Source organism: Bufo bufo, chromosome 1 (assembly GCF_905171765.1).
Source record: "Bufo bufo chromosome 1, aBufBuf1.1, whole genome shotgun sequence".
Classification (NCBI taxonomy): Eukaryota; Metazoa; Chordata; class Amphibia; order Anura; family Bufonidae; genus Bufo; species Bufo bufo.
This window is the reverse complement of record NC_053389.1, coordinates 183,162,385-183,188,448: the sequence shown is the minus strand read 5'-3', so window position 1 is coordinate 183,188,448 and position 26,064 is coordinate 183,162,385. Positions and strand designations below refer to the sequence as shown.

General features: G+C 44.3%; 1 protein-coding gene across 7 annotated transcripts in view; it reads right to left on the bottom strand.

Moving 5' to 3' along the window:
• Positions 1-26,064, bottom strand: part of FLT3LG (fms related receptor tyrosine kinase 3 ligand) — a 222,231-nt gene that overhangs the window by 106,319 nt on the left and 89,848 nt on the right. For all 7 annotated transcript variants that reach the window (XM_040433060.1, XM_040433072.1, XM_040433087.1 and 4 more), the window contains exon 5: positions 12,985-13,066. In XM_040433060.1, the coding sequence (XP_040288994.1) occupies positions 12,985-13,066 (82 nt within the window). The remainder of the gene's footprint in view (positions 1-12,984; positions 13,067-26,064) is intronic.

Genomic DNA, 26,064 nt, shown 5'->3' with positions numbered 1-26,064 from the left:
CAGTTAATTGCCTGGGTCTTAATAGTAGATTTTGTAATAGATTCCTGTAAATAAGTATATCCAATATTGCTGAGATCAATATTACCACTCCTGGGGTTTGTGCTGCGCCGTCTTTCACTGCTGGGGAAAGAACTTTGGCTTATCCTGTATGGTGGCATCCCACGTGTGTGGTACTTTCCAGCTTAGCGGAGATTCTCTTTGAGCGAACACGCTTATCTTTGCATTCACCTTCTCCTTCGTGGTGTTTGGCCCCTGTACTTGCCGCCCTGATGCGCTGTATATTCTGCGCTTGCCCTTCTAGTGAAGTACTCCAGCCGGGTGTATCTGGCTATCCACTTGCCAGGGGTCCTCACCACTTTGGATATCTTAGATTATTATTTTCCAAACGCGTTTCAGAGCTCACATGCTCTTTTCTCAGTGGCTCTGTATATAGTTCATATGGGTTATCCTTTTAAACTCTCCATTTTGGAGGGCAGTACTCATCTCCATTGGTCCCTTTGTGATATCAACATTATGGAATGGATTATAATTGTCTCATTTCCAAATATAAAATACAAATTTAAAAAATTGGAAATAAAAAAAGGATAAAAAAATATATTAAAAATGAAAAATTATTTGATGAATATGGCTGTCTTAGCTGCATGACTTGTAGTACTTCTAGGTGATCTCTATTGTATAGCGCTTTTCAATTGGACGCAGTGGAGTAGTCACCCTTCCCAGCGACTATTAGTAGTGGAGTGTCCTTTTTGAAAAGGAAATGTCTCGCTGCGAGGTAGTGTATAATTGTGTATACAGTCACGTACTGTATAATATTGTATAAGGTCTTTGCAAGCAGAAAAAATGCTGTGGGGGAATTGGTGTTCTGAACCTGAGTGCGGCGTCCCACTAGTTTTTTCACCAAAGTCTGATACCAGCTACTATACCACACATCACATTCTTCGTTTACCCCATCCGGCACACACACCCAGTGTCCGGAGTCCTCATCAATTTCCCTTTATTTCCACGCCATTCTTGAAACCATATATACAAGATTTTATACAAACATTCTAAATAAAGCTATTTTATACAATCCCATCTACGAGTGTGCCTGCTACCTTCTTACCAAATACTGCACTTACCAACTACAGCACCAAGCATGCTGTCAGGACAGGGTTGGAGTAGTAGTAGTGACTTCTTGTAAGTTGTGTTGCGCTGGTCTGCTGCTGTCTATTGATATGTGAGTGGCAGGCTGATGATGGGGGTCATAGTACCAATGCACTTCCCAATGATCTTGACACAAGAAGTCCCTCTCTTATGAGACATGCAGATGGTGCAGTCTAACTGTGACTGCACACACCTGAAGCTGTCCTATAGACCAAGCCTGTGGTCCTCATTAAAGGCAGTTACTGGGAACTTTGGGAAGTAACTGCCTGCTCCTCCGAGGAGGTGAGAGCTGCATTTACATGTAGTGATCCTTTCCTCTGTATGGGGATGATTTTCGAGTATAATGTCTGATCATTCATCCCCATACAGATCCATTGTTTCTGGACAGCACATCCCTGGACAATTCTTATGTACAGGATTCGTAGGATTCGAGATTCGAAAGATTCAATATATTCGAGAACCTTTTCGAATTCAGATTCGAAAAAAATTGGATTCGTCCCACCTCTAGATTACACCCAAGAGTGCTTAGCCACCTCCGGACCGCTGTACGCACAGACGCGTCCTGGAGGTGGTTGATTCATTCCGAGTGTACGCGCCGGCGCGTCCTCTCGCGATGGCCGAGATTTCCTGTGAACGCGCGCACACAGGCGCGCGCGCTCACAGGAACGGAAGGTAAGAAAGTGGATCTCCAGCCTGCCAGCGGCGATCGTTCGCTGGCAGGCTGGAGATGTGATTTTTTTAACCCCTAACAGGTATATTAGACGCTGTTTTGATAACAGCGTCTAATATACCTGCTACCTGGTCCTCTGGTGGTCCCCTTTGTTTGGATCGACCACCAGAGGACACAGGTAGCTCAGTAATATGTTGCACCAAGCACCACACTACACTACACCCCCCCGTCACTTATTAACCCCTTATTCACCCTTGATCACCCCTGATCACCCCATATAGACTCCCTGATCACCCCCCTGTCATTGATTACCCCCCTGTCATTGATCACACCCCTGTAAAGCTCCATTCAGACGTCCGCATGATTTTTACGGATCCACTGATAGATGGATCGGATCCGCAAAACGCACACGGACGTCTGAATGGAGCTTACAGGGGCATGATCAATGACTGTGGTGATCACCCCATATAGACTCCCTGATCACCCCCCTGTCATTGATTACCCCCCTGTCATTGATCACCCCCCTGTAAAGCTCCATTCAGACGTCCGCATGATTTTTACGGATCCACTGATAGATGGATCGGATCCGCAAAACGCACACGGACGTCTGAATGGAGCCTTACAGGGGCATGATCAATGACTGTGGTGATCACCCCATATAGACTCCCTGATCACCCCCCTGTCATTGATTACCCCCCTGTCATTGATCACACCCCTGTAAAGCTCCATTCAGATGTCCGCATGATTTTTACGGATCCACTGATAGATGGATCGGATCCGCAAAACGCACACGGACGTCTGAATGGAACCTTACAGGGGCATGATCAATGACTGTGGTGATCACCCCATATAGACTCCCTGATCACTCCCCTGTCATTGATTACCCCCGTCATTGATCAACCCCCTGTAAAGCTCCATTCAGACGTCCGCATGATTTTTACAGATCCACTGATAGATGGATCGGATCCGCAAAACGCACACGGACGTCTGAATGGAGCCTTACAGGGGCATGATCAATGACTGTGGTGATCACCCCATATAGACTCCCTGATCACCCCCCTGTCATTGATTACCCCCCTGTCATTGATCACCCCCCTGTAAAGCTCCATTCAGATGTCCGCATGATTTTTACGGATGCACTGATAGATGGATCAGATCCGCAAAACGCACACGGACGTCTGAATGGAGCCTTACAGGGGCGTGATCAATGACTGGTGATCACCCCATATAGACTCTCTGATCACCCCCCTGTCATTGATCACCCCCCTGTCATTGATCACACCCCTGTCATTGATCACCCCCCTGTCATTGATCACCCCTCTGTAAGGCTCCATTCAGACATTTTTTTGGCCCAAGTTAGCGTAAAAAAAATTTTTTTTCTTACAAAGTCTCATATTCCACTAACTTGCGTCAAAAAATTAAATCTCACATGAACTCACCATACCCCTCACGGAATCCAAATGCGTAAAAATTTTTAGACATTTATATTCCAGACTTCTTCTCACGCTTTAGGGCCCCTAGAATGCCAGGGCAGTATAAATACCCCACATGTGACCCCATTTCGGAAAGAAGACACCCCCAGGTATTCCGTGAGGGGCATATTGAGTCCATGAAAGATTGAAATTTTTGTCCCAAGTTAGCGGAAAGGGAGACTTTGTGAGAAAAAAATAAATAAAATCAATTTCCGCTAACTTGTGCCAAAAAAATAAAATTTCTATGAACTCGCCATGCCCCTCATTGAATACCTTGGGGTGTCTTCTTTCCAAAATGGGGTCACATGTGGGGTATTTATACTGCCCTGGCATTCTAGGGGCCCTAAAGCGTGAAAAGAAGTCTGGGATCCAAATGTCTAAAAATGCCCTCATAAAAGGAATGTGGGCCCCTTTGCGCATTTAGGCTGCAAAAAAGTGTCACACATCTGGTATCGCCGTACTCAGGAGAAGTTGAGGAATGTGTTTTGGGGTGTCTTTTTACATATACCCATGCTGGGTGAGAAATATCTTGGTCAAATGCCAACTTTGTATAAAAAAATGGGAAAAGTTGTCTTTTGCCAAGATATTTCTCTCACCCAGCATGGGTATATGTAATATGACACCCCAAAACACATTCCCCAACTTCTCCCGAGTACGGAGATACCACATGTGTGGCACTTTTTTGCAGCCTAGGTGGGGAAAGGGGCCCACATTCCAAAGAGCACCTTTCGGATTTCACAGGTCATTTACCTACTTACCACACATTAGGGCCCCTGGAAAATGCCAGGGCAGTATAACTACCACCACAAGTGACCCCATTTTGGAAAGAAGACACTCCAAGGTATTCCGTGAGGGGCATGGCGAGTTCCTAGAATTTTTTATTTTTTGTCACAAGTTAGTGGAAAATGATGATTTTTTTTTTATTTTATTTTTTCTTACAAAGTCTCATATTCCACTAACTTGTGACAAAAAATAAAAACTTCCATGAACTCACTATCCCTATCAGCGAATACCTTGGGGTGTCTTCTTTCCAAAATGGGGTCACTTGTGGGGTAGTTATACTGCCCTGGCATTCTAGGGGCCCAAATGTGTGGTAAGGAGTTTGAAATCAAATTCTGTAAAAAATGACCAGTGAAATCCGAAAGGTGCTCTTTGGAATATGGACCCCTTTGCCCACCTAGGCTGCAAAAAAGTGTCACACATCTGGTATCTCCGTACTCAGGAGAAGTTGGGGAATGTGTTTTGGGGTGTCATTTTACATATACCCATGCTGGGTGAGAGAAATATCTTGGAAAAAGACAACTTTTCCCATTTTTTTATACAAAGTTGGCATTTGACCAAGATATTTATCTCACCCAGCATGGGTATATGTAAAAAGACACCCCAAAACACATTCCTCAACTTCTCCTGAATACAGAGATACCAGATGTGTGACACTTTTTTGCAGCCTAGGTGGGCAAAGGGGCCCATATTCCAAAGAGCACCTTTCGGATTTCACTGGTCATTTTTTACAGAATTTGATTTCAAACTCCTTACCACACATTTGGGCCCCTAGAATGCCAGGGCAGTATAACTACCCCACAAGTGACCCCATTTTGGAAAGAAGAGACCCCAAGGTATTTCGTGATGGGCATAGTGAGTTCATAGAACTTTTTATTTTTTGTCACAAGTTAGTGGAATATGAGACTTTGTAAGAAAAAAAAAAATAAAAATCATCATTTTCCGCTAACTTGTGACAAAAAATAAAAAGTTCTATGAACTCACTATGCCCATCAGCGAATACCTTAGGGTGTGTACTTTCCGAAATGGGGTCATTTGTGGGGTGTTTGTACTGTCTGGGCATTGTAGAACCTCAGGAAACATGACAGGTGCTCAGAAAGTCAGAGCTGCTTCAAAAAGCGGAAATTCACATTTTTGTACCATAGTTTGTAAACGCTATAACTTTTACCCAAACCATTTTTTTTTGTTACCCAAACATTTTTTTTTAATCAAAGACATGTAGAACAATAAATTTAGAGCAAAATTTATATATGGATCTCGTTTTTTTTGCAAAATTTTAACTGAAAGTGAAAAATGTCATTTTTTTGCAAAAAAATCGTTAAATTTCGATTAATAACAAAAAAAGTAAAAATGTCAGCAGCAATGAAATACCACCAAATGAAAGCTCTATTAGTGAGAAGAAAAGGAGGTAAAATTCATTTGGGTGGTAAGTTGCATGACCGATCAATAAACGGTGAAAGTAGTGTAGGTCAGAAGTGTAAAAAGTGGCCTGGTCTTTCAGGGTGTTTAAGCCCTGGGGGCTGAGGTGGTTAAAGAGCTCAATTCAGTCATTGCTGTGCCTCTGTTTATAATTTTTAAAGATTCTCTAGGTACTGGTACAGTGCCAAGTGATTGGCGCAAGGCAAATGTGGCACCCATATTCAAAAGTTAGTCTAGTTTAACTTCTGTTGTGGGAAAAATGTTTGAAGGACTCTTAAGGAACTATATACAGGAGTATGACTATAAATAATATTATAAGTGATAACCAGCATGGGTTTACCAAGGACAGAAGTTGTCAGGCTAACCTGAGGAGGTGAGTAGTATCCTGGACAGAGGGGCGGCTGTGGATGTAGTGTTTCTGGATTTTGCAAAGGCTTTTGATACTGTCCCTCATAGACGCTTAATAGGTAAAGTAAGGTCTATAAGCTTGGAAGGTATAGTTTGTAATTGGATTGAAAACTGGCTGAAGGACGTGTCCAGAGAGTTGTGGTCAATGATTCCTATTTAGAATGGTCCCAGGTTATAAGTGGTGTACCCCAAGGTTCAGTGCTGGCCCCTTTATTATTTAATTTATTTATTAATGACATAGAGGACGAGATTAATAGCACCATTTCTATTTTTGCAGATGATACTAAGCTATGTAGAACTGTACAGTCTATGGAAGATGTCCATATACTACAAGCTGACTTGAACACTTTGGGCATCTGTGACGCTTCGCGATCTCAGCAATTCGAAGAAATCGCGAATGCGTCCGGTTTAAAATCACAAAAAATCACAAGAGCCCTCTCCTGCACACAAAGAGTTAAAATAAATATATATATATATATATATATATATATTTTTCAACCCAGAAGTAATTCACCTTGCTAGCACAGCTCACAGATCAGAGTCAATTAGCACCTCCGTGCCAAAAGAATCTTCCTGGACAGAGGAGCACCCCCTGCCAGGTTATACATCCATCACTCTGATATCATCATGACAAAACCTCATAAAAAGTGCATCTTCCCAGTCTGTGTGGCTCCTGCATCGCAGGAGGTCTCACACGTTTAGCCTGGGCAGCAAACTTCAAAAGAAAAGGACAGATCCTTATCACACAGCTGGTTGGTACAAGAAGGAAGATGCCCTGAAAGTCACCTCCAATCCATAGACTTCATATTTTTCCCATATTTTCCTCATATTTCATGGGTTAGGAAAATATGAAAGGAACCATCTCTTCAGAGGTTGTTCGGGTTATTCTAACACACCTTCCTGGAAATCCGCAAACAAATTTGAAATTCCCTCTCTGAAATATGACGGTTCTCAGGCACACTGTATTGTCTTCCAGTCATATTTGATATCAGATGATGCGCAAAATTGTCCTGATTATAAATATGTACTTTATTTCCTAATAAAGTACGGAGAAACTGGCAAAGCAATGATGCTGCCAGATTTTCTCCCTCTCAGGGCAAGGACTGCCCCACTTTCAATTACACAAGGCTGGACTTGTGCGTGTCATAGCCACTCCCAGCTCCAGAGTGGGTAAAACAGAGTGACCCACGCAGATCCTAGTCCTTCATCTACCATCTGACGTCGAATAACATCACGACCGCCTGCTTGACACGGGCACCCCGCCATCTTGGATTATTCCTTCAAAGACTTTATCTTTTACTGGACTTTACCACGGTAATTCTGAACTTACAGACATTCTATTCCCTTCCACTTCTTACCTATTTCTATCCAACTAATCTGTTCAACTGGCAGGTATATTTATCTGTCAGTTTTAATGTATATATTTTTTGTGTATAGTTTTTAGAATAGTTTTGCCCTTGTTACTTGATTATCTGGTCTATGCTAAGAACTCTGTCCTCAGAAGAGACATACTACCGCATTGTCTTATTTTTATAAATTGTTAATTGGTTAGCTAGGTTGCAAATAACCAATTCTTCCCTTTAGGATTAGCTAGCTGGGGTCTCTTTGCCCCGATTCAATACGAAGAGTGGTGGCAGCAAATTAATTTGATTTCCAGCGCAAAATCAATCATTTTATTTTACCGATTGTACCTACAATCGCGATTGTATCATGTATGGGCACACCAAACAATCCTAAACGTCTACTGTGCTCACAGTGGATTCGCCTCCAGAAGTCTCTAGTGGACGAGACCTGTATGGCAACTGTGGCATAGTACGACGGGATTGGCGGGTGGTTGTCACAGCATCAACTTGGCAAATGAAGTGGACAAATGTAAAGTTATGCATCTTGGTAGTAATAATCTCTGTGCATCATATGTCCTAGGTGTTGTAACACTGGGAGAGTCACTTATAGAGAAAGATTCGGGTGTCCTTGTGGATGGTAGATTAAATTACAGCATTCAATGTCAATCAGCTGCTTCTAAGGCATTAAACGAGGCATGGACTCGCGGGGCAGGGATGTAATACTACCACTTTACAAAGCGCTGATGCTGCCTCATCTGGAATATGCAGTTCAGTTCTGGGCACCAGTCCATAGAAAGGACGCACTGCAGCTGGAAAAAGTACAGAGGAGAGCGACTAAACTGATAAGGGTCTTAGCTATGAATTTATTTAGTCTTGAGAAGAGACGTCTAAGGGCGGACATGATTAACTGACTGGAGAAGAAAAAGTTCAGTCTCCAGAAGCGTCAAAGCTTCTTTACTGTAAGAACTGTGAATCTGTGGAATAGACGTCCTCAGGACGTGGTCACTGCAGGAGCAGTGGAGAGTTTTAAAAAGGGTTTAGATAAATTCTTAAAAGTAAACAACATTAGTGTTTATAAAAACATGTAGAAATCTGAGTCTCAATTCCTTCTGGGATTCGCATCCCCACCTATCCCTTGGTTGAACTTGATGGACTTATGCCTTTTTTCAACCGTATTGACTATGTAACTATATAACAGAGATGGATGTAGATAAGAGGAATGAAACCTGGCAGAAACTGACCAACAATTGCAAAGTCTAGCAAGACAGTAGAAAATCAAAGGCCAACCAGCAAACAGAAAGCGCAACCCACAGCTAACACAACTACAATACAGACAACAGTAACACCATGGAATCATATATTCCAGGAGGCACTTAAAGCCAATAGACTAGGTTTTATGAATCTGGAAACAAACTGCACATAGATATCACTATACCTAGCAAAAAGGCACATAAACTAGTTACACAGTTACATACTGTAGTTGTGAAGGATAGAAAAAGACAAAAGTCTATCAAGTCCAACCTGTAATCCTGCTATATCAATCCCTGGATCAATTTCCATCTTACTTTTAAAAAGGGGTTGGGCCAAAGGGAAAGGGAGCGTAGAACAAGATTTCTATACATTGTCATAAGCCTCAATGTTATTTTAAATTAAAAAGTCATCTAAACCTTTTTTGAAGCCATCTACTGTATTTGCTGTGACCAGCTCCAGCGGCAGGCTATTCCAGAGATTCACAGATCTCACTGTAAAGAATGCTTGTCGCCTCTTATGACCAGTGTTCCCTCTAAGCCTTGGCAGCTGCTGAGCGTGGTCGGCTCAGAGCTGGGCACAGCGCCAAATAAGGTGGGCGATAGGAAAACCTAAAATAATTGTCACATTAAAGAGCATACAATGTAACCCCTGCACCATCCCGTACAATACAGTATAATCCCTACACCATGCTGTGTAATACACAGTATAATCCCTACACCATGCTGTGCAGAATACATTATAATCCCTGCACCATGCCATATAATATACATTATAACCCCTGCACCATGCTGTACAATATACATTATAACCCCTGCACCATGCTGTACAATATACATTATAATCCATATATTATACAGTAAAATATAAACTATAATCCATACACCATGCCGTACAATATACATTATAATCCATACACCATGCCGTACAATATACATTATAATCCATACACCATGCCGTACAATATACATTATAATCCATACACCATGCCATACAATATACAACATAACCCCACAGTGTAGGTGTTATACTATATATTGAACGGCATGGTGCATGGATTATAATGTATATTGTATAGCATGTTGCAGGGATTATAATGTATAGATAGATAGATAGATATACCTATACACAGCCTATACCTATGTACATATATACAGCCTATAACCATATACATTCTATACCTATATACGGTCTATACCTATATACAGCCTATACCTAAATCTGCCCCCAGCTGTGTGGAGAAGGTCTCGGTGGAATGCACATATTCTGGCAGAGGTGCACCCGACGTTCTGCGGTTTGGGAAAGCTGTGTGAAGGTCGGAATGGCAGCAATATTGGCTTTCACACAGCTTTTCTAGAAGCGGATAGAACTAAAGAAAATAAATATCATTGCAGTATAGGCACAGATTTGTGAACAAATGCAGCAGAGGTGAATTTGTAACTGGACTGTTTGAGCCCGCAGTGTCTGTACTGTGAACAGTCGGTACATGCGGCTACAGTTCAATGTAAGGACACAGTAGGATTTCACCCCAACATATATAGTAGGCACCTGCCCTGCTGCACCTAACAAGATCAGCTCTGCAGAATCTAACAAGCTCGGCCCCGCTGTACCTAACAAAGCTTGGCCCCGCTGCACCTAACAAGCTCGGCCCCGCTGCACCTAACAAGCTCGGCCCTGCTGCACCTAACAAGCTCCGCCCTGCAGCACCTAACAAGCTCGGCCCTGCTGCACCTAACAAGCTCGGCCCTGCTGCACCTAACAAGCTCGGCCCTGCTGCACCTAACAAGCTCGGCCCTGCTGCACCTAACAAGCTCGGCTCTAATACTCTAAGAAGTTATTTTTATAGCGACGACTTTTACGCACGCGACGATGCCCAATATGTATGGTTCTCAGACTTTGGAGACACTAAGCAGGCATCCTAAAACTGCGGCCCTCCAGATGTTGTAAAACTACAATTCCCACCATGCCCTGCTGATGGCTGTAGGTTGTCTGGGCATGCTGGGAGTTATAGTTTTACAACATCTGGAGGGCCGCAGTTTGAGGATGCCTGCACTAAAACTAATATATTTTTTTGGGGAAAAAATTGTTTCCGTGTCTCCAAAGTCTGAGGCTGGTGGCGAGGGGGGCTGGTGGGGGGAGGGGGGGCTGGTGGGGGGGGGGCAAGTGGCAGCAAGGGGGGGTCTGGGGTCTGATAGATGGATCAAAGAAAGTTTTGAATAAAAGTGCTTTATTTTTATTTTTTTTCCTAACTAACTTTTCCCTTCTTTCCCTGCCTAACGGTCCCTCTCCCTCACTGACCCTAACCTACCTGGGTGGCGATGGGTGCAGGAGGGTGATGGATATCGATTAAGGGGACTCAGGAGCTGGTGCTGGACGATGCTGCCGGGTACTCGTGCAGAACAGGAAGAGGAGGGGAGAGAGGAGCGCAGGAAGTTTGAATCTCGCGCCTCTCTCCCCTGCACCAATCAGCACCCTGGACAGCAGTGTTCAGCACCAGGGCCAGCACCGCCTCTCCAAATCCTCGGACTGCGATAGGTGGTGTATAATTACGCCACCGATCGCAGTCTTTTTCCGGTTCATCGGGTCACAGGACACCCGAATGGACCGGAAACGCAGAAAACCGCAGGTCTGAATTGACCTGCGGTTTTCTGCGATCGTCGATACGGGGGGGGGGTCAAATGACCCCCGCTGCGCCGGAATAATGATTTCAAGTTAGGACGTACCGGTACGCCCTGAGTCCTTAAGGACTCGGGAAATAGGGTGTACCGATACGACCTGCGTCCTTAAGGGGTTAAGGTGAGTTAAATTATTATTATTTTTTTTTAACCCCTCCAGCCCTATTTTACTTAGCATTCTGTATTCAAAATGCTATTATTTTCCCTTATAACCATGTTATAAGGGAAAATAATACAATCTACACAACACCTAACCCAAACCTGAACTTCAGTGAAGAAGTTCGGGTCTGGGTACCACATTCATTTTTTTATCACGCGCGTGCAAAACACATTGCACCCACGAGATAAAAACTGAACAACGGAACGCAATCGCAGTCAAAACTGACTACAATTGCGTACCTACTCGCTCGGGTTTGCCGCAATACACCCAGGACGCATCCTGAACAAATCCGTCATGCCCGTGTAAACCCAGCCTTACTAAAGCTATTTAAATGCGTAATGATACCCATCCCACAAACACCAGCAAACCCAAGACTAAGCAAGATTATGATTAGAGATGAGCAGAGTGTGCTGCTTTTGAAAAAAAAAAAAAATAGTGGGTAGTGGGTGCAATGACAAAGAGCTGCTATTGCACCGCTCCCCGTCATTGTACCCCTCGTGTTCATACATGATTGCGGCATCTGACACAAATTTTATTATACTTTCCTCAACTATTTGCTCACGACGGACTGGCCGCCACCATCGTGATTGAAGATCTAGCGCGGCCCGTGATGACATTACGTCGGCCAGCGTGGTGATGTTAAATGTCACCGCACACAGGATTTTGTGCGAGATCTTCAACCAACATGGCAGAGGCCGGCCCGTCGCGAGCAAATGGATGGAAGGTAAGCATGATTATTATTATTATTTTTTTATATATATACTACCACGAAGTACAAGGAAATTCAGCTTCGCAGCTAATCTAATTTTCCCTGAAATTCGGATCGAAGTCCACTTCGATCTACTTCGTGGACTTTGATTCGCTCAAATAATTATGATTAAAAAAAAGTTAGGAGATGACACATTTGGTCATCCAGTATGTCTCATAATACAAAACCTATCAGGTCCAACTGATGCTAAATTAAAGCGGCTCTGTCTCCACGATCAACCCTATTAAAGGGGCTGTCTCACTTCAGCAAGTGGCATTTATTATGTAGAGAAAGTTAATACAAGGCACTTCCTAATGTATTGTTATTGTACATATTGCCTCCTTTGCTGGTTGGATTCATTTTTCCATCACATTATACACTGCTCGTTTCTATGGTTACGACCACCCTGCAATCCAGCAGCGGTGGCCCTGCTTGCACGCTATATGAAAAAGCGTTGGCCAGGACCGTCGGAGTGCACATATGTTAGTGCTTTATCCTATAATGTGCAAGCACGACCACCACTGCTGGACTACAGGGGGGTCCTAACCATGGAAACGAGCAGTGTATAATGTGATGGAAAAATGAATCCAGTCAGCAAAGGAAGCAATATGGGCAATAACAATACATTAGTAAGTGCCTTGTATTAACTTCCTCTACATAATAAAGGCTATTTGCTGAAGTGAGACAACCCCTTTAAACCAGACATACTGGCTGAGAGGGCTCATCATGCTGAGTAAAACCATACCATAAAAACGCAGCTGTTTAGCATACAGACGAAAGAGAGGTATAGTTTTAATCAGCATGATGAGCCCTATCAGCCAGTATGTCTGGTTTACTAGGGTTGATCCTGGTGCCAGAGCTACTTTAAAGGAATCTACTTTATCTTCAATATCACATCATGAAGAAACAAAAACTCACCTTTCCCCTTGAATCATGACAATTAATCATCTCCTCATAGCTGAATTTAGAAACTGGGTGTGAAAAAGAAAGCAGCGATTTCCTGGATAAAGAAGGACAAATAATCAATGAAAAGAGTTATACCAGGATTTATGTAAAAATGAAAATCAGACATGATATAGTACATGACAATCTCTAACAAACCTACAACCAACCCTATACCTCACGTGGAACCAGAGGTCTCCTTGTTCATTGCTCCAACTTATTTCAAGCTGGCAGCTCAGGGGGCATGTCCTTTCTGCTGCAGCTCTTTGCCTCCAACTGCCAGTTAGGGCTCATGCACACGACCGTTTTTTTTTTTTGCGTTCGGCATACGGCGGGTCCGCAATACACGGGCACCGGCCGTGTATATCCCGCATCACGGATCGCGGACCCATTCACTTCAATGTGTCCGCAATCCGGGAGATGCGGAACGGAGGCACGGAACCGAAGCCCACGGAAGCACTACGGAGTGCTTCCGTGGGTTTTCTGTCTGTGCCTCCGCACCGCAAAAAAGTAGTGCATGCACTACTTTTTTGCGGTGCGGACAGATCACGGACCCATTCAAGATAAATGGGTCTGGATCTGTCTGCGGCCGCCGCATGGATGTTTGCCGTGCATTGGGGACCGCAAATGCACAGAACAGCCAGCACACACTCGTGTACATGAGCCCTTAGTGACAGTTGAGGATTTAAGCTGAATGCCTGCGGCCACCTCAGTGAGGTGGACAGAAGAACAAGAAAAAGAACAAATAGCAGGTGGAGCTCTACAGACTACCGTAAATTATACTAATTATACTAATTATACAAATCCAGGTGCTAGTTTGAAAAATGTTTAATGTTTTTCGCAGGACACCCCCTCCAATAATATAAAAATATATGTTCAAAAGAAATAATCTAAATCTTATTTATGGTTTCTGGAATTCTTCACAAGATTACATTCACATGACCAGAAATGCACCAAGTAGAACTTTTTTAACTGCAGTTTTTTTTTACTGATGCCTTTCTGAAAAACGGCCATTAAAAACTGCCCCCCACAATTGTATGTTCTGTCCTATTTTATGACATAAGTTATCCACGGCCTGTTAAAAAGACACCGTGTGAATAGAACCAAAGACTTCAATGGTTCTGAAAATGGTTGTGTGACAGCCGTTAAAAAAATGAATGTGTTAATGTAGCCTTTGGGTGCATGTAACTGAAAAAGACCACAGCCACCTCCCCTATTAGACACTGTAGGCACAAACCTATTGTCTATCACTGGATTATAAAAAAAAGGCTACCTTTCTTCTAAAAACAGCGCCACTCTTATGAGTGGGTTGAGTCTGGTATTGCAGCTCAGCTCCATCACTGTACCAGTGCCGCTGACCTTGTTTATAATCTCATACAGACTCTTTAACAGTAGGTATATCTGTAGGGGCGTCTCATAAGAGTAGGACCCATGATAAGGTGTGATGACCACTTTTTGGTGATATCTTGTCAGTTTCATGGACAATGTATTATACTTGATGACCAAATAAACTGCACATTTTTCAGTTTTAAAGGAAAACTGTCACCACAAAATGCAGTGCAATCTGCAGGCAGCATGTTCTAGAGCAGGAGGAGCTGAGCAGATGGGTATGTAGTTTTATGGGAAAAGATGCAATAAAATGTCCAATTCATAAATTTAGATCTCTGCTCTGCCTATGCTTAGGAGTCATTTGTGCAGCTGGCTCTGCATGACTAAGCATAGAGGGTAACCTGGTATTCAGTCATTACACCCTCTCATGTTATTAATAGAAAGAGCAGAGATTTAACCCATAGAGGACCTCTGCTGTACATGTACGGCGCTGGGAGCCATGACTTAAGGACCAGCTGCGCCCGCCTGATCAGCGGCACGGACCCGGCAGTCACTGACAACCTGACACCTGCTGCATATGCCGGCATCTGTGTTTTCATCGTATTAACCCCTTGTATACTGCGTTCAAAACTGACTGCGGCATGCAGGGGGTTTGAGGAGGGTACAGGAGAGTACACTTTCCGTTAACGAGGATCTATTGGAGGGCAAGTCTGGTGCCAGCAGCCAACTTGCTCCCGGCCTCCACAAAGTTCACCCAGTGTGCCATCATGGTGAGGATTGTGTTGACCAGACTCTTGGCTACTGAGACTGGACTTGTAGGTGAGGGCCTGCTGCCGCGTTGTTGACTCTAGATAACTTCTAGGTGATCGCACGTCCCCGTAACAGCGACGATCTATTTGGATGTCTGTCCTATGAACTTTGGAGCAATTTTTCAACAAGGACCTTCTGGTGTAGCACCGTTTTGCTTGTCCTCTCCACAAGAGGAATAAGAGATGAGAATTTCTCTTTGTAGCGGGGGTCGAGAAGGGTGAACAACCAGTAATCAGTGTTGTCTAAAATGCGTATAACGGGGGTGTGGCTAGGCTGCTGAGCGTGATGGCCGCTTGAGGAAAGAGCTCCTGCACCTAAGCGACTGCAATCTCGTCTGCCCGTCTCAATTGATATCCGAGCAGCACTATTCAGCTCCCACAGATGTCTAATCCCCCCTCCAACACAATCGGGAAGACCAGAAAGCAGATACCAAAGCTACAAGACGGAAATCTGGAGAGTTATTTCGACAGGGGAAGATCCAAAGATGGCGCCGAAACCACAGATAAGGCCCTGCTGCTTTCCCCTATCAGCGCCATGTCGCCTGCTCATACAGTGCTCTCACCGTCTCCACCAGACATATCTACCGGCACTAACCTGCTGAACATGTCGCCTTTGTCGCTCCCACCGACACCAGAAGAGGCCAGAGCTCCGATACATGCTCCTCCTGGGATCCAAAATGGCGCCCGACCTCATGCGCAGCAGGATCACCCACCCTCACCCTCAGATGACTACATGGGAAGCCAGAGACCACCCACAGCTCAGTGAGTACACATGTATACCACACAGTGCAGCACCCCGGGACCCCTTCCAAATGCTACCCACCTCTGACAAACCTGTTACAGAGGACTCTCTCAAAGCCATGTTATTAGCCTTAAAATCCTCTCTGCAGGCAGACATTGCAGGACTGATTAACCCTCTCTCAGCCAGACTGCTTCAGCAAGTGGCATTTATTAGACTGCCACTGCAGTCAGTGCTTCAGCAAGTGGCATTTATTTAGACTAGCCGCTGGCCCTATCTTATATGAAGGATGGCCTTATGCCTATCCCATGCATGCTTAAACTCCTCCACTGTATTTGCAGCTACCACTTCTGCAGGAAGGCTATTCCATGCATCCACTACTCTCTCAGTAAAGTAATACTTCCTGATATTACTTTTAAACCTTTGCCCCTCTAATTTAAAACTATGTCCTAAAACTGCGCACCTAGGCCCTAATATTCTGTGTGACACCCTCGCACGCATCCACTTCTTCCACACTAAGCAGGCACTTATGGCTGCGGCAAGGGGTAAGACCCCACTTCCAGCTCCCTACCAAAAAGTTAAGCTTTTTACTGACATTTCTATGGTCACCCTCCGCAGACACAGAGCTCTACTACCCTCTGAAAATTCTTATCCGTAGAAACGGACAAACCCATGCGATTAAAACGCTTGAAGAGGGGAAACAACTCCTCCAACTATGGCAGATTCCACTGTCGCCGGGACATATGGAGGCTGATACCGCCCCAATAGCTCCTGCAACCCCATTTACATCAAGAGACTGACGTCCTGGAACTGTCTCCTGTGGATGATATTCTATAAACCATAACCTCTACAACTGCATCATACTTCTCATCTTTTCCTGTGTTAGGACTCTTTATTGTGCTTCATTTGGGCATCATGATATCACTTTGCTCAGAATATGGTGCAGGCCCTCTGACACCAACTACCTACCTTCTCCGGTTCTTCTAGCCCTAGCACTGGACTTCCGCCCTTCCAGAGTTAAGACTGTTATCACCGTCCTGTTTATTAACTGTCAGGTTCTCAACGGTTGTTACTGTTTTACTTGTTACCGTCACTTACCTTTTCCCTCATTACTTTCCTTCCCCCTCCACTCCTCCCTCCCCCACCTGTCCTGCAGCTTTAACTGTGTGTAGAGCCACTGCCTTGATATACTATGTCAACAGAGTGTTTTCACTGTCTCTCTAAAGTCTAGATAGCTACATCCTATCCAACATCATGGGTCTTAAGATTATGTCTCTCAATATAAAAAGTCTCAACTGTCCTCAGAAAAGGTCTTATATGTGGAAAGAAGCATTAACCACTAATGTTGATGTCTTGTGTATACAGGAAACCCACCTTCTTCGATAAGACGCTACTAGAGTACACCACCGCTTGTTCCCCAACATCTTACACTCACACTTCAACAAGAAAAAGAGAGGTACCTTAATTGCTGTCAAGAACACTGTTGCCTACACCCCCATTAAGACCAAAATTGACCCGAATGGTGGCTACATTATCCTAGTGTGCTCCATCAACAACATTACATACACTCTAGTAAACCTTTATGCACCCAACTCACACCAGCTGGCTTTCCTACATAAACTCATGCACAATGTGAACAAACTCAGACAAGGGAAAGTGATCCTCTGTGGCGACTTTAACTCTGTCCTACAACCCTCTCTAGATTCTACTTCCTTTACATGAAGAAGTGACACAGAGATAGCCACCTTTTTGCACTCAGAAGGTCTTACAGATGCATAGAGAGCTCAACATAGCTTAGAAAAAGACTTTACCTTTTTCTCCCCGGCGCATTTATCATACTTGCGTATAGACATGTTTATAGTTGACCACACCTCCTTACTCCATACCCTCTCCACTGACATTGGCCTCATTTAATTGTCAGACCACGCCCCGATTACCATCACCCTTGAAGAACGGTTTCAATCACACAGAGCTCCTATTTGGAGAAATGATACATTCCTTTTTAACAATCCAAAACATATAACGGAACTTTCTACACACTTAAAGGAATACTTCCAATTTAATGCCGGATCAGTCTCAAACAAGTTTGTTCTATGGCAGGCCCACAAGGCATACATAAGAGGTTCTTTAATTAAGCTGAGTGTTACAGTAAAGAAACTCAGAGAGAGAGACATTACGCAAACTTTAGAGCAAATAGCCAGCTTAGAGAAAATAAACAAAACCAACCCCACAACCCAATGCTCCAACGAACTTAGGTTAGCACGAAATAAACTGAGTAGCTTACTGCTCCAAAACTACCACAAATCTCTCCTCAGACTTAAATCTAAATATTATTCCCAAGGAAACAAGGCGGGTCGACTCTTGGCACAACAACTAAAGACCCAACCATCCAAGTCCAAAATACCACACCTACTGCACTTTACAACTAAGTCAAAATTAATAGACCCCCGAGACCTTGCTAACCAATTTAAATTATACTATCAAACACTCTATAACTTAAAAGATAGCACCCCGCTGCCAGAAAATTACCCCACCTTGGTTGAAGAATTTTTCTCACACGCATCTCTCCCTACGCTTACCCAAGCACAACTACATTCACTCAACGCCCCATTCTAAGTTATGGTAGGCGGAGATTTCGGTCACTAAGTTATGGTAGGCGGAGTCTGCCCTTGTTCTGCTGTAGCGCTGGCCAATCGCAGCGCAGAGCTCACAGCCTGGGAGAAAAGAACCTCCCAGGCGATTGGCCAGCGCTACAGCAGAACAAGGGCAGACTCCGCCTACCATAACTTAGTGACCAAAATCTCCGCCTACCATAACTTAGTGACCGAAGATACCGGAGGGCATAGCGGAAGAACGGAGCGGTGCCCAGGGATAATAGTAAGTGCAGTGAGATCCCCGGGCGCCGCTCTCCATGTCTGTATACTTAGTTAACAATGTCAGGATCGGTGAAAGGTCCTCTTTAATCCACTTATTATGGAACACAACCCTGCCAAATAACAACCTACTAACGATAAAACATGTTAGCAACCCCTCATCTACAATTCACAGAACACAGAGTGACTCGAACTCACTCCTCCTTCAACATGCTACTACACGCACATTAGAACTAAATATCCCAGATATTAATCTGACAATGTGGCGAACCAGAGGAATTAGTGCCATCTCTCAAATTATGGTGGATGACTCCCTTCTTCCCTTTGATTCACTTCAACGCTCATTCATGCTCCCACACACGGAATTCTACAACTACTTGAGAATTCAAAATTTTCTCGCAAAAATCATGCAATCCCCACCTCCAATTAACTCAGACATCATGAGATTATTCCAGTTTCCATCCCTTTTTAAAAGACACACCACAAGGGGGCGAGCCTAGCAGCAGAGCCGAATGCACGCACCCGCGTGAGCTCTGCAGAGGATCGCCGGTGTGCAGGCAATTTAGCGACCTTCTAAAGCCCCAACATGGGAAAAATCACAAGAGACAAGTCTAAGGACACCCCTGGGACCGGCAAGTCGCTGTATGGGCAAGGAGATCTGGACCGCTTTGTCAAAAAAACTAGTCTCCAGTGAGGCGAACAGACAAGACGGCGCCGAGAGCAGAGGCGCAGGAGGCTTCCGATTCAGATGAAGGGGAAAGCAGTAAAGTGCCGGCCCCCGCCGTGCGGGAAGATTTACCAGTCTCTAGAGCTTTCATGAGGCAGCTTTTAGCGGAGGCACTAGATCCACTGGTCCTGGAGCTCAAGGAGCTTAAACAAGATCTTAAGCAACAAAGTGACCGGGTGGAGGTGCTGGAAACCGCACAAGCGTCAATTGTGGACTTTAACACAGCGATTTTCCACAACATGGATCACGCACAAGCCCATTTGAACTCTCTCTACAGCCAACTTGAAGATCAAGGCAAGATCAGGCAAAATAATTCCCAGAGTCCATACAGGCTAACGCCATTATGCCCACGCTGATCGACTTCTTTAAAAGCCTTCTACATGAGGAGTCAAATTTGGACTTTACAATGGAGAGAGCTCACAGAGCCCTACGACCATCTCCGGGCCCAACTGAGCCCCCAAGGGACATTGTGTGTAAATTAAGCAGTTTCCAGGCTAAAGAAAGCGTGCTTAAAGCAGCCAGATCAACGCCACATGTCTCTTTTGCAGGCGCTAATATCCTGATATACCATGATCTTTCCCCGCTGACCCTGAGAAAGAGAAAAGCACTCAAGCCATTATTGGATATTTTAAGGGACCGCAAGATAACCTATCGATGGCTGTATCCCTTTGGGCTGCTGATTAACTTTCCGGACAGGAAGACTACAATCAGATCACCAGCAGATCTCAGGAGGGTCTATGAAAAATTGGACATTGAAGATCTACAGATTAAGGACTGGAATCCGGTCCAAGAGCTAACCCAGCTTCCAGCTCTGCCACTGATTACCCCCTGGACACCGGTGAGTTTGGGGCGACCCCAGCACCAGAGGAGAAGACTGGAGAAACTCCATTCCTGTAGTCCCACAATAGAAAAGGACTGAGTATAATTTGCATAAGCCTAAGGTTTGATATTATCTGTGCCTTCTGATATCCCTGCCTTTTATAATGGTTAGGGGATCGCCATTTAATCCAATGCTGTTCCTGTGTTGCATTAGTTGCCTGCCCACCCCTTTAGATCCTCTAGGTGGCAGCCTACGCCCACGATTCTCATATCCACCTTTGAGAACCACCAGTTGCTCGTGAAAGGAGTTATGTTAAAGGGGTATTCTCATCTCGCTTAGGCTACTTTCACACTGCCGTTCAGAGCGGGTCCGTCTGATGTCTCTTCAGACGGATCCGCTCCTATAATGCAGACGTTTGGATCCGTTCAGAACGGATCCGTCTGCATTATAGTTTAAAAAAAATTCTAAGTGTGAAAGTAGCCTGAACGGATCCGTCCAGACTTTACATTGAAAGTCAATGGGGGACGGATTCGTTTGAAGATTGAGCCATATGGTGTCATCTTCAAGTGGATCCGTCCCCATTGACTTCCATTGTAAGTCTGGACGGATCCGCTTGCCTCCGCACTGCTACATCTGTCTGTTTATCTCTTCAACCAGCACTGTGGCTGAACAGTCTCATATACAGCTCTGCTACATCTATTTCTCTCTTCCATCAGCATTGATGCTGACCCGCACCATATACATCTCTGTTACATCCGTCTATTTCCTTCACCATCAGTACTGTGGCTGAACAGCACTTATTCAGCTCTGCTACATCTGATTCTATCTTTCACCCGCATTGATTCTAAACCGCCACATACACATCTCTACTAAATCCATCTATTTCCTTCACCAGTAGTACTGTGGCTGAACAGCGCTTATTCAGCCCTGCTACATCTGATTCTATCTTTCACCCGCATTGATTCTAAACCGCCACATATACATCTCTACTAAATCCGTCTATTTCCTTCACCATTAGTACTGTGGCTGAACAGCGCTTATTCAGCTCTGCTACATCTGATTCTATCTTTCACATGCATTGATTCTAAACTGCCACATGTACATCTCTACTAAATCCGTCTATTTCCTTCACCATTAGTACTGTGGCTGAACAGCGCTTATTCAGCTCTGCTACATCTGATTCTATCTTTCACATGCATTGATTCTAAACCGCCACATACACATCTCTACTAAATCCATCTATTTCCTTCACCATTAGTACTGTGGCTGAAAAGCAGCATATTCAGCTCTGCTACATCCATCAGCCCCCAAAGTGCCTCCTCCATCAGCCCCCAAAGTGCCTCCTCCATCTGCCCCCATAAGTGCCTCCTCCATCAGCCCCCATAAGTGCCTCCTCCATCAGCCCCCATAAGTGCCTCCTCCATCTGCCCCCATAAGTGCCTCCTCCATCTGCCCCCATAAGTGCCTCCTCCATCTGCCCCCATAAGTGCCTCCTCCATCTGCCCCCATAAGTGCCTCCTCCATCTGCCCCCATAAGTGCCTCCTCCATCAGCCCCCATTCGTTGGTGGAGCACATAGAAATAATACTTACCCACCGCTTATGTCCTCCGACGCTGTCCGCACTGTCTCTTCCCTGCACGAACTGTTCGGACGGCTGCGCATGCACAGAACTATATTAGCCGCGGCTCAAAAGAATATGTATCAGCGCATGCGCGGCCGACCGTGCGCGATCACAGTGTCAGTGAGGAGGCCGGCCGGGGCATAACAAGATAAGAATGCGCAAGCGCGGCCCATGGATGCGGCCGGCGATAGGTGGCCGTATCCATGGGCAGCGAGTATAAACAACTAAATCTGATTTTTCATTTTTATTAAAAACTATAAGATTTAGAAAAAGCATTATATTTAGGAAAAGCCTCGGGGGGGTGGGGGGGGGAATGACAGATGATTAAAAAGATGATAATACCCCTTTAATGTTTACATTAGTTTTAGTTTACTATATAAGGATACCAACCGCACATATGAAGATCGTATATGATAATGAGATTGCTGAAATACTTAGGAGATGTGCGATTCTGCAGATGTCAGAAATGTTATGTTTTGTTGAATGCGACAGAGATGATTTCAAGTTTTACATATTGCGAGTACCTACTTACCTCACTAGCAGTATTTTGAGAGTCCTAAAATGTAAATGGCTGTGACTACTGTGTGTTCCTTTAACGCACGGGGGCTGAACGCACCTACTAAGAGAGGACAGGTCTGCGCTCTGATGAAAAAGCAAAAGGTAGATGTTCTGCTATTACAAGAGACCCACTTCAGGAAGAATCATGTGCCCAGACTTAATCACGTGACTTATAATCAGTGGTTCCATAGTACCTCACCAAATTCAGCTTCAAAGGGTGTTAGCATAGCAATTCATAGACATGTCCCCCTTGAGGTGCATTCATCCCTTGTGGATACAGACGGCAGATATATCTTTATTAAGGGGGTGATAGGACAACAAATGTACAGTCAGGTCCATAAATATTGGGACATCGACACAATTTTAACATTTTTGGCTCTATACACCACCACAATGGATTTGAAATGAAACAAACAAGATGTGCTTTAACTGCAGACTGTCAGTTTTAATTTGAGGGTATTTACATCCAAATTAGGTCAACGGTGTAGGAATTACAACAGTTTGAATATGTGCCTCCCACTTGTTAAGGAACCAAAAGTAATGGGACAGAATAATAATCATAAATCACTCTTTCACTTTTTAATACTTGGTTGCAAATCCTTTGCAGTCAGTTACAGCCTGAAGTCTGGAACGCATAGACATCACCAGAAGCTAGGTTTCATCCCTAGTGATGCTCTGCCAGGCCTCTACTGCAACTGTCTTCAATTCCTGCTTGTTCTTGGGGCATTTTCCCTTCAGTTTTGTCTTCAGCAAGTCAAATACATGCGCAATCGGATTCAGGTCAGGTGATTGACTTGGCCATTGCATAACATTCCACTTCTTTCCCTTAAAAAACTCTTTGGTTGCTTTTGCAGTATGCTTTGGATCATTTGCATTGTGAAGCGCCGTCCAATGAGTTCTGAAGCATTTGGCTGAATATGAGCAGATAATATTGCCCGAAACACTACAGAATTCATCCTGCTGCTTTTGTCAGCAGTCACATCATCAATAAATACAAGAGAACTAGTTCCATTGGCAGCCATACATGCCCACGCCATGACACTACCACCACCATGCTTTACTGATGAGGTGGTATGCTTAGGATCATAAGCAGTTCCTTTCCTTCTCCATACTCTTCTCTTACCATCACTCTGGTACAAGTTGATCTTGGTCTCATCTGTCCATAGGATGTTGTTCCAGAACTGTGAAGGCTTTTTTAGATGTCGTTTGGCAAACTCTAATCTGGCCTTCCTGTTTTTGAAGCTGACCAATGGTTTACATCTTGTGGTGAACCATCTGTATTCACTTTGGTGAAGTCTTCTCTTGATTGTTGACTTTGACACACATACATCTACCTCCTGGAGAGTGTTCTTGATCTGGCCAACTGTTCTGAAGGGTGTTTTCTTCACCAGGGAAAGAATTCTTCGGTCATCCACCACAGTTGTTTTCCGTGGTCTTCCAGGTCTTTTGGTGTTGCTGAGCTCACCGGTGCGTTTCTTCTTTTTAAGAATATTCCAAACAGTTATTTTGTCCACGCCTAATGTTTTTGCTATCTCTCTGATGGGTTTGTTTTGTTTTTTCAGCCTAATGATGGCTTTCTTCACTGATAGGGACAGCTCTTTGGATCTCATCTTGAGAGTTGACAGAAACAGATTCCAAATGCAAAAAGCACACTTGAAATGAACTCTGGACCTTTTATCTGTTAATTGTTATTGGGATAATGAGGGAATAACACACACCTGGCCATGGAACAGCTGAAAAGCCAGTTGTCCCATTACTTTTGGTCCCTTAACAAGTGGGAGGCACATATGCAAACTGTTGTAATTCCTGCACCGTTCACCTGATTTGGATTTAAATACTTTCAAATTAAAGCTGACAGTCTGCCGTTAAAGCACATCTTGTTTGTTTCGTTTCAAATCCATTGTGGTGGTGTATAGAGCCAAAAATGTTAGAATTGAGTTGATGTCCCAATATTTATGGACCTGACTGTATACATTTGGGAGCATATATGTACCGAATACCGCACAGGCAGCCTGGCTGGGGGACACACTGGCACTACTCCAGGGGTTCGCAGAAGGCCCAACAATTTTAGGTGGAGACCTGAACGTGGCTATATTCCCAGACGTGGACACTTCCCTCGGGAGGTCATCGATATCACATGCAGCGTTGAGGTCTATAAGGAGAAACATTATCAATATAGGACTAGCTGATAGCTGGAGAGCCCTTCACCCGGGACAAAAGGACTATACTTATTATTCCCCGGCACACAAATCTTACCAAAGATTAGATTATGTCTTTGTGTCTACCTCACTGCTGTCTTATTGTATTAAGACTTCTATTGGTTCCATATTGTTGTCGGACCATGCACCGGTTTTCATGAGCTTCCTAATGCCAAACATTCCAAAAAAAGAAATGATTTGGAGACTCAATAAAACCCTCCTGCATGATCCGCAACAGCAAGAGAACATGAAGGGGAAAATTGATGAATATTTTGCTCTCTATGACTCATCAGAGGTATCCCCCGGAACGGTTTGGGAAGCACATAAGGCAGGGGTGAGGGGACACTTCATCTCTCTAGGATCCTACCTCAAGAGGCGTAGAGAAGCAGACATACTCGATTTACAACGCCAAATACATGAGAAGGAATCTCTGCATAAAAGGTTGCAGACACCCGAAGTGCTATGCCAGTTAGATCTTCTTAGGTCACAAATGCAAAATTTGCTGAATACTAAATCGGCGAAATTATTCTTGTCCGCCAAGTTTAAATATTATGCCCATGGTGACAAGGCCTTTAAATTTATGTTATCCCAACTAAAAAAGCGGAAAGCCCACTCTTATATTCAAACGATACAGCCCTCCCCGGCGCAAACTATCAAACGAAACAAATTGCGACATGCTTCACAGAATACTATGCCCAGCTATATAATCTAACCCCGAGTTTATCCCCCGCAGAGTGTCAAGCGAAAATTTCTGACATGAAGCATTGGTTGTCAGCACTTGAACTTCCTAAATTGACAGTCATATGCATTGTCCCGTCCTTTTATGATTGCAGAACTGAGAAAAGCCCTTAAAGACTCCCCCCTCCATAAAAGCCCGGGCCCTGATGGCTTACCAATGAAATACTATGACTCCTTTCAAAATACCCTCCTGCCTAAATTTCTGCATGTTTGCAACTCGCTATGGAAAGGGAGGCCCCTCCATCCACATATGCTTGCGGCCCAAATAACAATGATCCCCAAAGAAGGAAAAGACCCCTCCCTGTGTGCTAGCTATAGACCGATATCCTTGCTCAATACTGACTAGAAGCTGCTGGCTAAGATGTTGGCTTCTCGCCTTCAGTCACTCCTACCCCAATTGATCCATATGGAGCAAGTGGGCTTTGAGGGAAGACGGGAGTTCTTTTGATAGAGTGGACTGGACTTTTATGTGTGAAGCTCTGAGAGTATTTGGCATACCTAAAGGCTTCATTGATGTAGTAATGGCAATGTATAACAACCCTAGCGCAAGAGTCCTGGTAAACAATACACTCTCCCCCTCTTTCAAAATTAGCAATGGCACCAGGTAGGGCTGCCTGCCCCCTTTCCCCGCTCCTTTTCATCCT